At 36.0% G+C, this 10,619-nt stretch overlaps 2 protein-coding genes across 5 annotated transcripts; one reads left to right on the forward strand and one right to left on the reverse strand.

The window, feature by feature from the left end:
• The first annotated feature begins 16 nt into the window (after window positions 1-16).
• On the forward strand, window positions 17-6,969 carry LOC111490935 (AT-hook motif nuclear-localized protein 3). Of its 3 annotated transcripts, none has more exons than XR_002719645.1 (7): window positions 17-812; window positions 2,405-2,472; window positions 3,050-3,181; window positions 4,773-4,934; window positions 5,190-5,417; window positions 5,505-5,602; window positions 6,653-6,969. XR_002719645.1 is itself a non-coding variant. In XM_023139594.1 (6 exons), exons 1-6 carry the CDS (start codon window positions 437-439, stop codon window positions 5,535-5,537), a joined length of 999 nt encoding a protein of 332 aa, XP_022995362.1. In that variant the 5' UTR covers window positions 17-436; the 3' UTR covers window positions 5,538-5,817. The 3 variants fall into 3 exon arrangements, 1 of the variants encoding a protein (XP_022995362.1); XR_002719646.1 differs by lacking the exon at window positions 6,653-6,969 and adding an exon at window positions 6,262-6,640; XM_023139594.1 differs by lacking the exon at window positions 6,653-6,969 and having other exon boundaries at window positions 5,505-5,817.
• Window positions 6,970-7,341: 372 nt separating this feature from the next.
• On the reverse strand, window positions 7,342-9,141 carry LOC111490936 (probable rRNA-processing protein EBP2 homolog). 2 transcript variants are annotated; one of them, XM_023139595.1, is made up of 2 exons: window positions 8,987-9,141; window positions 7,342-8,452 (listed from the first exon to the last, which is right to left on the reverse strand). In XM_023139595.1, exon 2 carries the CDS (start codon window positions 8,444-8,446, stop codon window positions 7,556-7,558), a length of 891 nt encoding a protein of 296 aa, XP_022995363.1. In that variant the 5' UTR covers window positions 8,447-8,452; window positions 8,987-9,141; the 3' UTR covers window positions 7,342-7,555. The 2 variants fall into 2 exon arrangements, with proteins under 2 accessions (XP_022995363.1, XP_022995364.1); XM_023139596.1 differs by having other exon boundaries at window positions 7,357-8,452; window positions 9,033-9,141.
• Window positions 9,142-10,619: the final 1,478 nt, after the last annotated feature.

The raw sequence follows: 10,619 nt of genomic DNA on the forward strand, positions 1-10,619 counted from the left end.
TTTTTTTTTTTTTTTTTTTTTTTTTTTTTTTTTTTTTTTTTTTTTTTTTTTTTTTTTTTTTTTTTACGATTATTGGAGTAAGTGATTTGTTGGATTTTTCCTAAACTGGAGCTTTGAGTAGTGGTCTGTAATGGCGGAGATTTAGGATACTGAGAAGAAACTGAGTTGAAGTTGTTGTATGGAAGCTCTGGTTCTTGATCTACAAGTAGTTCTACTGGAGGTTTTGGTTTTGGGGATTGGTGATAGGTTTTGGATTTCATTTCACTTCATTGGCCCTGTTTTTGTGTTCTTATTTCATCGTCTTCATCATTGAAACCTTCTTCGTCGGTGTGTTTGTAAAATATTGTACCTGAAGTTTGGTAAACCGAAGAATGGAGGTTTAAGAATCGGTTACGTAGTTTTGTTTTGTAACCAGTTTCTCTTCTAGACTGTAAAAATGGAGGAGAAAGAGGGTGTTGATTTCGGATTTGCATTAAAAGTGAGCCAAGCTCCAGATAGCTTCGGGATGATGGATTCGAGACCTGAAAATACAAGCACGGACAGCGAGCCACCTCCTCCTCCTCCGCCTCCGCCGCCGGCGACGGCGACGGCGACGGTGGAAGCAGCTCTGACGCTGGCGGGTACAGATGGAAAGAAGAAAAGAGGGAGGCCGAGAAAGTACGGACCCGATGGAACTGTAGTGCCAACATTGTCGCCAATGCCGATTTCATCATCGATTCCACTGACGGGAGAGTTTCCGGGATGGAAACGGGGAAGGGGGAGGTCAGTAGAATCGCTCAAGAAGTCGCGGAAGTACGATTATGAGATTCCAGGTAAAATATCAATGGTCTATATATTTGGAATCATTTGATTTGAAATTCTGTTGGAATCGTTGGATCATTTGAAATTCTGTTATGCTGGTTTACTTTACTTGTGTTTACTGTTACATTTGAGTGCCGATCCGTTTGATAGCAATAACTAATATGAATTGAAATCAGCTGTAAAACTTCGATATATATTCTTTTCTCTCTCTCTCTCTTTATTAGTGTGAGAGAATCTCTGTACTTGCAGGAAAAGATAAGAGGGGTCGGTCTTGTTATCTGGCGTAGAAAGCGATGGTTTTGAACGTATATTTGTGGGTTTTGTACCGTAGAATTATGAGGGGTTGTTTATTGGGTTTCGATGTGATAGTGGACTGCATCGTTGGGTTCACTTCAGATCTGCCGCAAATAGTACTTAATGGATCAAAAGTGACTTTGGAGCTTTCTGGAAAATGGAGGTAACTTTCTGGAAAATGGAGGTAACTTTCCTCCTTAGGATAGGGATAGCCTTTGAGAAAATAGCCATTGTTTGGAGTTTGGATGAGTGACCTGCTGTTTATTATGAACAGAAAATCTGTAGTCTAACATGGATTAAACTTTCCGAACTGGGCTGCTTATAATGAACAGAAAATGGAAGGAAAATGCATGGTACGTTATTATGGAAAGAGTTTTTTTTGGAAATTTCAAATGAAAAAACTGTAATTGGGAGATGAAATGATTTAGAGCATGTGGGTAACTGTTATCTGTTGGTGGTATTAGGTAATTGAAATTAGTGCATTTTTTTGTAACTGAAGAATATGGAAAATATTCTTATATTATCTGAAATCTATAGCATCTTGATTAAGATATTCTGGAGTATTAGTTTAATTGGTAGTGGATGAAGCGAGGAAGGTGAATATTAATTGATTGAAAATAAATAATCATGAAAACCCCATTTTATTCCCTTTTTCTGTTCCCTTAAATGGAAAACTAATGCCTTATATCATGAAAACAGAGGTATGGCTCAACAGAGGATACGCTATCCACAAAAGATGCTCAAATTTACGAGCTAATGATGTATTTTAAGTCAGTGAAATGCAAATGTTAGCAGATATGTAGTCCAGCTAAAAGTTTAAATTTTCAACCATTGTAATTTAAACTAGATGAAAGCATGCATTCAGGATTTAGGAAATCAGAGTTGGTTGCCCTTCTGTACTAAACTGTGGGGTGGGTTATTAGAGTTTCCAAGAAGGATTTTTGTTTTATGTCTCGGTCGTATGAATTCTGATATGAGATATAATTGCATTTTTCTCATTGACATTTTGAATTGATATCTTCAGGAAATATGTTTTGCGTTGTGTTCGAATTTAGGCTGATTTCCTTTGTGGTAAAATAGATAATTACTTGTGTTTTTCATCATTCAAAAGCATAACCTATCTGAACATTGATTTATGCTTGATTGTAAATTATTTAATGGTGAGAGTTGTAATTAATGTCTTAAATAAACATTCTGAAGTTAGGTATTTACGACGTCTGGACCTAGTCATGCAGATGCAATTTCATTGTAAAAGGAGAAATTTGATCCCATTTCCACATCATTCTTACATAATGCTTCTGTTACCCAGGTAACAAGGTTGCCTTCTTTGCTGGAGCAGATTTCACACCTCACGTGATCACTGTTAATATTGGTGAGGTAAGCCTTAGAATCCCTTGTCAAGGAGCACCTATTCTGCCATTAGTGAATTAGTATTGGATCAAATAATATGGTTTAGCAACATGATTCTTTGTATTTTATTCAATTTGGTGTGGGAGATAACAGCAGCTGTCATGATATAACTGATGTGTTATATTGCACGAGTTACCGTACAATACGACATGGGCATGATCATGTGTTTTCACTCTAATGAATTTGTTCAATGTGAAATTTAAACCTGCTTGAATTTTGGATAGTATTGAAAATCTTGAGGCTCAAATGACCACTTGTTTCTGGCTTGTTGAAATAGAAGGGTTTTCGCCGGTCCTGCTATTGATATACTAAACGAAACTTCTGGAAGTAAATTTTATTTGTTGAATTATGCAAAAAATTACCAAGACCACCTGCAACTTTGCTTGTGCGTACCAGATTAAACATCAATAACCAGTTAAACAATTTGGAGGAATTAATTACAAAAGTTATCTGTGATCTGCCATTGCAATGATCTCACAATTTCTGTTCATTCTTGATATATTGTTGCTACTTATTCCTCATACAATTTTTTCTACTCCTTTAGGATGTTAACTTGAAAGTAATGTCATTTTCTCAACAAGGATCTCGGGCCATTTGTATACTCTCTGCTAATGGTCTGGTTTCAAATGTCACACTTCGGCTGTCAACATCTTCTGGGGGTACTCTAACATATGAGGTAGAGCACACCTTCCTTGATCATATAACATCTAAGATCCTTTGTATTGATGAATCTATGGGTCCACTACGTGCATATTCTATAAAATGAGAGCACGTTTGATCTTATAGCTTATTCCATGCTCTGTTTTCTTTCATAGACTCATTTTATTTTTTGTTCTCCGAGTCATATATCCGACTACACCGAGATCTAATGTGTATTTGGCTGTTTTCTTTCCGATGTTTCATTTTAATTGTTATACGTGCATATGAACATTTTTAGGATATTGAACTTTATTTCTTTTACTAATAAATTCTTAAGAACAACCTATGAATTATGAAATAAGGACTGATATCTAGAACTCGATGCTCTCCACAACAAAGCCCCACTCAACAATATTCTTGCTCCTCTAACTCCCTTATCCACCTCAGCAGGACCTATAGGTGCTTCCCTTGATTTTTCACTCTCTTTTTCCTTGAATACACAAGCCTAGTGAATCCTGTAATCTAACTTTTGTAATCCCAGCGTGATAAGAATTTTCTTGCTTATTTGAACTTTTTTTTTCTGACAAATAAGTGTCCAAAACTGCTTTCACTTGTACATTGTTTTTTAAAAAAAAGTTGCTGCTTTCAGTTTTTCATATGTTAAATGTACAGAGAATTCAGAAAGCCAGAGTTGTTAGCCATCAAAACACCCCATCTGAGAAAACACACTTGGTAACAGCTGACTGTTGCTGTTATTCTAGTCTTTAACTGTTCTTTCTCGTTGATATTTTTTTAAATGCATGTTCAAGGTACAGGCTACCATACGGGTTTTGGTGTTTGATAATATTTGAATTATTGGTTAAGAAATAGAAATAGAGCAGCTAAAACCTTGTTTGTGAATTATTTCATTTTTACTTTCAAGTTTTTTTAAAAAAATATATTTTTTAATTTTACATTATTTTTTTTTAAAAAAAAATTAATTTGTTTTCTCAAAATTTCTTTATTTTGTATTTCACATTGTTAAAAACATGAAAATATGCTTTGAAAGTTACTGTTTTTTCTTTTTCTTTTCCCTTTTTAATATTTGAAGATTCTTTTTTTTTTCCGGTTGAAGTAGGTAATTGTATGTAAATAAGCTTGTTCTTTAGAAACAGACCCAAAAATAGAATAATTATAAAAGAGACCCTAAATTTTATTGTTCTTTTTTCAAATTTTTTCAAGAAGACAACTATCTCATAATTTTAACATATTTGTAAAGAGGAAAAAAAAACGGAAAAACTCCTCATATTCTAGATATTTTCTTGAGAGCGTAGCAATTATCATTTATCTGAATAGTGTTTTACATTAACTCTATCGAAATAAATGTTCTCTTGAAGCATAATTGATGGTTAGCCAAGTTGAAAATTTTTCTTTATCTTCTGGAATATGGCCTCAAAACATTTCAAATGATCTTGATGCCAAGTTTTCTTGCATCCATGATTGCTCAAAAGTCAAACTTGTGAACTCTTTTATCGCATGTTACTTGTTACTATTAGCCAATCTATGCAATTTTATCCCTGCATCTTATCTTCCAACTGTCATGGTAGCATTAGTTATAGAGGAACCTCACGAACTGTTATGATTATTAGGGTCGATTTGAGATACTTTCGTTATCTGGATCATATATGCCTTCCAAGATTGGTGGAACAAAGAGCCGATCCGGAGGGATGAGTGTCTCTTTGGCTTGCCCAGATGGCCGAGTAATGGGTGGAGGACTTTCCGGCATGCTAATAGCAGCTGGTCCAGTGCAGGTATTATTTTCTCCAAATGAGTCAAATTTATAAGGGCGTAAGTTCAGTACCCAGAGGCACAAATCCATGATTTGTTTTAATAGTAGTTTGTTTGTAAAAATATAAACATACATATATGTAGAGTTCGATTTTGAAGAAAATATAACTTACGTAAATACATACAATTGTACCTTGGCAAAATAATTGGTTATGCTTCTGTTTTGTTCTATAGTTATGTTGTGGTAAAATAAATTGTCTGCCTTCCATGGTCGCCAGGTGGTTGTGGGCAGTTTCCAACCACCAGGCCATCAACAGGAGAATAAACCAAAGAAGAGCAGGATGGAACCTACATCAAATGCAATTTCACCTCCTCCCGCTATTAAGCTCATAGGAGATAAAACAGATTCTTTTGACCCAAATCCAGCTTTTAGAACTTCACCAGTCAACGAAAAACCACCTTCTCCAGAAGAAACAAGAGTTGTCCTCAACCATTCAAACCATGAGGTATCTTGTTGATCGCCATCACCTGCATTTAGAATCTTTCATGTACATTTGCTGGTGCATTGACATTTTCTCAACCTTGATCATCAGCGGTATGAGCTCATTGATTCTGTGAAGGTATGAGCTCATTGATTCTGTGAAGGGCTAACTAAGAGTGTTTAAACCACTGACGTATCTGTCGTCATCAGGTAACATCTCTAGATAGGAGTTTAAGCCTAATAGATAGGAGTTTGATCATTAGGCTTATTTGTTGTTTGTTCTCAGCATGTAGGATCTCGTGTGTTGTATCCCACTTCACGTTATAGCAGTTTAAGTGTAGGAATTTGTGTAAATTATTCATGTTCTAGAATTCTCTGTATCTGAAATAATAACATTAAGTTCAATTTCAAAGACTGTTTTCCAATGATCTATTCTTGACATCTTCACTTATCTGAGGCCTCGGCCAATTTTGTAACTTTCCCATTATTAAGCTGTAGCCCACCATGCATTCAACGTTTACTCTGTTCAGTAAAATAGATGGTCATTAAAGCAGATTTAAACACTCTTAGCTAATACTTAAATCTGCAAACGTACTAGAATCGATGCCCAGAAGTTCTTATTTTCTTGTTACAGGATTTAAATGATTAGAAGTATTATAGCATGACTGTAAAGAGAATATTCCAGTCTTAAGGATATTCACGTCCTTGAATCAAACACTAGAGAAATACATCTTCTCGAAGCTGTTTTTTATTGAACCTCCTTGATTCTTATGCCTGTATCGTATGTTCATATTGCGTACCGTACATGTCCCAGAATAGAGACAAGACTCTACTTCCAGGTAAAAGTGACGGAGTTCTTGTTTGGCTAGGTGGGAGTACTGGAAAACAAATGGAATTCGATTCAATTGGTTCGAGTTGATTGATTGGTTTTCGGAAACTGACATGAATGTCCCAACTACTCGACCAATCTCGAGGTTCTTTGTCTTTCTTCTCTCCACCCACTGTTAACCTTTTCAATGAACTCTTCCACTCTTCTTTTGAAATCCTCATCGTCCTCGTCCTCGTCCTCTTCCTCATCCTTGTCCTCATGATCATCACCACTCCCTTCAACACTGTCGCTGAAGTCTGGTTCATTTAGGGTCTCTGTCACTGCACACACATCAACTGTGGCATTTTTCTGAAGCATGAAATTCTGTTCTGCATTTGTGTTGCTGTGAATGACGATTGAAAGAGGCACATCATCATGATTTTGGTGATCAGAACTGGAGAAGACTGGTCTTGAGGTGAAGAGAATGATGAGAATGATCAAATTGAAGATGCAGAAGATGAACAGAGTGCTGGAAGCCGCCTCGGCAGCTAGTTCCAAAATGGAATCAGCCATGGCTGAAAATTTTGGTTAAAACTTAGAACTGATAGAGAGAATTGGAGCAAGAGAGGGAGATGGAAGGGAAATGCAGCTTGTTTTTTGGTATTTATAAGGTTTAGTAATGTGGGAAGTGTAACGAGGAAGCTTTTTGTTATGGAAGCAGACCAATTATGTGCTGTGAAAGCAAGTTGAATGGCTTTTTTAAAGTCAAGTCAAACTGTTTTGTTTAATGAATTTCAAATTTAGATATGAAATGAAATATGGAGATTCTCTACATGTTTACCCATCTTCATTTTGGAATTTACAATAATCTCTTAGTATTTCGATAATATTTTATCCACCCGTTTGTTAAAGCCTATTAGGGTCTATGCGTAGATGTTAGTTCAATTATAAGTGTACTTTACATTTTAAGTTTGTGTTCATAAATTAGAACGTTAAAAGAGCATCTAATAAGTTTCACTTTTGTACTTAATAGGTCTCGAAACTTAAAACATTGTAGTTCTAACACTTGCATTTTGTAAGTAATTGATCTTCGATTTAATTCATAGCACTCTAGAGGTCAAGTTGCAAGTCACCTAAAAGCTTATACAACACAAGTTTATAGAAGTTTAAACCATAATTGCACAAAAACAATAACTACCAAACTTAGTACTTTTAAAAAAGAAACACAAATTAACAGCCTCAAGTTTACATGATCTTGGTTTACAGAATGAAAGTTTCAAAAAAGTAAAACTATAGTTTGACCACAACAATACCCACCATCTCTAAACTTGAAAGGACTGACTGACTGCATTAATCTATGACTTCTTCCTTCTTTTATTGCTTGACAAACTGCCATTGTTGAATCCCCTAATATCATTTGTTGTCTCAGCTGTGTTTTGTTTTTTCATACTTTTCCTCCCGCCGAATCCGAACTTCGAATCTCTGAAATCTCTTTTCTTCGGATTTTTCCCTTTTCCACCTCCACCATGTCTTGCCTTCCCTCCGGAGCGATCGCCGGGAGACACCCCTGGCCTCTTCTTACCACCAGACCTATCAAACGCCTTCCCATCTTCAAACAATAAGTCCATCTCACCGCCTTTATCAGAAAAACCACTCTTCTGCCTCTGCTTCCTCCATTTCTTAACAGACTCAATCTCCTCTTTCTTTTGTTTAGCCCTCTCCTTTAGCTTCTGAGCTTGAATCTCTTTAGCTAATTTCTTCGCTTCTCTAGCCTTCCTTCTTTCCTCGGCCTCCTCCATCTTTTTCTGTTCCATTAGCAACCGGCCTTTCACTTTTACCATGTGGGTATCCGTCTTCACCATCTCTGCATAATAGTCTGGTGGCCTGAGAAAAGGGAGACCTAAAGATTGGAACTTCTCAAGGGCCATTCTTGTTCCCTGCAAAGCCTGTGTATAGAATGCAAGCTCTCTAGCTAGATCATCATTTACATCTACCTCTTTTTCTTGATCAATATCAAGAGAGAGTTTGTGTATCCATCCCACGTTTTCGGGCCAGCTAATGTCTCCAAGCTTATCAAGAAGACCATCGGCATTATATATTGCATTCTTCGACGGTTCAGACAATTTCACATCCTCTTCCTCCTCAGATTCAGATTCAGATCCAAAATCAGAATCTTCACTATCAAGATCATCATCTTCCATGGTATCCTCATTTACGAAGCTATCCTTTTCATCTGATACACCCATTAAAACCTATCGAAAACGATGATCATCGTTAAGGTTAGACCTCTAGACCTGCTAATTCATAGGCGATATAACCCAATGCACGCATTGAAGGAAGACAGCCACAGTTCTAGATTTAATTCCGTTAGTATCATCCATTAAATAGCAATACATCTCGAGGAAAAATGATCTTTTCAAAAATCAGACTAACTATTCAATTATCAAGTCGACAAAATGACCTAAAGATTCAACGCAAACATTACTTTCAGCATTATGACAGCATTATTCATCATTTGAAGACATGAAAACTATGCCATACAAAATATACTTAATACCAGCTAAAGAGGGACGGTGAACAATAATCCTCACGATATAATAACATACGAGGCAACAAGAAGAGCAAGAAAATAATTATAATCAAAATTAATGACTACACATTTTCACACAATCAAAGACTACGAATCAAAATCGAGACAACTGAGGCACTAACACCAAACTGACAAAACCAAAACATGATTATAAGCGCAAAGGCAAATAAAAAGAAGCGAAGCAACAACGGATTACCGATTTGGATCGAAGAATGAAAATGTTTTTAGAATCAAATGCCAACCTTTCTACCGTCGCTTCCAGCTGCTCGAAGTGCGGAGGGAAATCGACGCTTAAAGCCCTTTGATAAACCCTAAAAACCAGCGGGGCAAATTGCTAACGAAGGGCACAATTTTTAGGGTTTTAACAATTTATTGTGGACTCATAGAAAATATATATTTTCGGAAAAAGGGAAATTTGATTGGTTAAAAATATTAAAGTAAAATAAATAAATAAATAATCATTTTTATATCATAGTTCATATTTTTTTTCTAAAAGAATATAGATATGAACAATTATTTTAGTAAATATGATAACAAAACAATAATATAATACATCAAATTCAATTTTTTTAGGAGAAAAAACAATATTTTTACCTACAAAATATTTTTTTAAAATGGCGAATATTAAAAATTTACTGATTCCCCTCGTTCATTACTTGCCCTACATTAACGTTGTCTAGCTCGACTCTAACCGATACATAGAAACCCTAATCAGCCAGTTCGTATGCCTGTGATCAGTTTAAACAATTCATAGACCATTGTCGTGTTCCCAAAATCAAATCAAGAATAAAATACATACACCACCTCTGACACTAACCTCGAGCTCCTCTTTCACCTTGGTAGCTAACTATTTGATCGTTTACCGTGTAATTTCTACAAATCAGCTAATTATATTAAACGTACTCATCCAAATCAAAACAGTTCGAGATCTTTCGAATTTTGGGTTCGAATTAGTTAGTCTTAATAATTTGAATCCCAACTTCACTCGAATACAAGGACAAGAGTGACAACAACATTTTCAAGCATTAAAAAAAATCACTTAAAATTTTTACCACGAAAAAAGAGAAGATTATATTTACCAATCAAGTTACGAGCCATTTTTTATTATTTGTTAAGAATATTTAGTAATAAATTATAGTTTATCATATATATTATATTTGATATTTGTCTTATTATCATAGATATCTTTCCATTTATTGTTATTTCCATTTATTACTATTTCCATATCCTTCTAATTCATTTCATTATAAATAAGATAACTTTCACACCATTTAGGTATGGTGGATTAATCAAACATTCACATGGTATCAGAGCCATTTCGGTTTAACAACCCTGATCCTTTCTTTTCAATGGCTTTTGAATCCTCTAATCTTCTTCTCTACCACCCCTGCTGGTTTTGACGCCGCAGGGGCAGTCTTCATGGCTGCCGTAGTCGGAGCCGATTGATTACTCTTCTGCTCCACCCTATTGACCTCCAAATCACCTTTCGTCATACTCTGTACATACAACCTCACCTTTTCCAACCAAATCGGTTTTCCCCTTGGCCAATATAGTCTCTCTGATTTTCTTCCCAATCAACATTCATCCTTCACATAAACCCTAACCTAAACCTATCAACCTTTTGCAGAGATTTACCTTCGGAATCTGGGTGCCGCACTGGCCTATTCGCCAACCAAGTTGCTGCCGCCCTTCCTGCCAAAATTGGCTTCTTCGCCCGATGAGGCGACTCTTTCGACTTCCCTTCTCGCCAAAATTGGCTCCTTCGCCCAATGTGGCGACTCTTCCGGCTTCAACATTGTCTTTGTCCCTTGCTCTAGGTTTCCCCTTCT

Source organism: Cucurbita maxima, unplaced genomic scaffold (assembly GCF_002738345.1).
Source record: "Cucurbita maxima cultivar Rimu unplaced genomic scaffold, Cmax_1.0 Cma_Scf00016, whole genome shotgun sequence".
In the NCBI taxonomy this organism is placed as follows: domain Eukaryota; kingdom Viridiplantae; phylum Streptophyta; class Magnoliopsida; order Cucurbitales; family Cucurbitaceae; genus Cucurbita; species Cucurbita maxima.

What these genes read in the sequence shown, in the direction of transcription:
- LOC111490935 (XM_023139594.1), top strand. Translation starts at nt 437, where the DNA reads ATGGAGGAGAAAGAGGGTGTTGATTTCGGATTTGCATTAAAAGTGAGC. An exon ending in GTACGATTATGAGATTCCAG is followed by an intron (nt 813 to 2,404) that starts GTAAAATATCAA and finishes TCTGTTACCCAG; the next exon opens with GTAACAAGGTTGCCTTCTTT. An exon ending in TCAACCATTCAAACCATGAG is followed by an intron (nt 5,418 to 5,504) that starts GTATCTTGTTGA and finishes CTTGATCATCAG; the next exon opens with CGGTATGAGCTCATTGATTC.
- LOC111490936 (XM_023139595.1), bottom strand. Translation starts at nt 8,446, where the DNA reads ATGGGTGTATCAGATGAAAAGGATAGCTTCGTAAATGAGGATACCATG.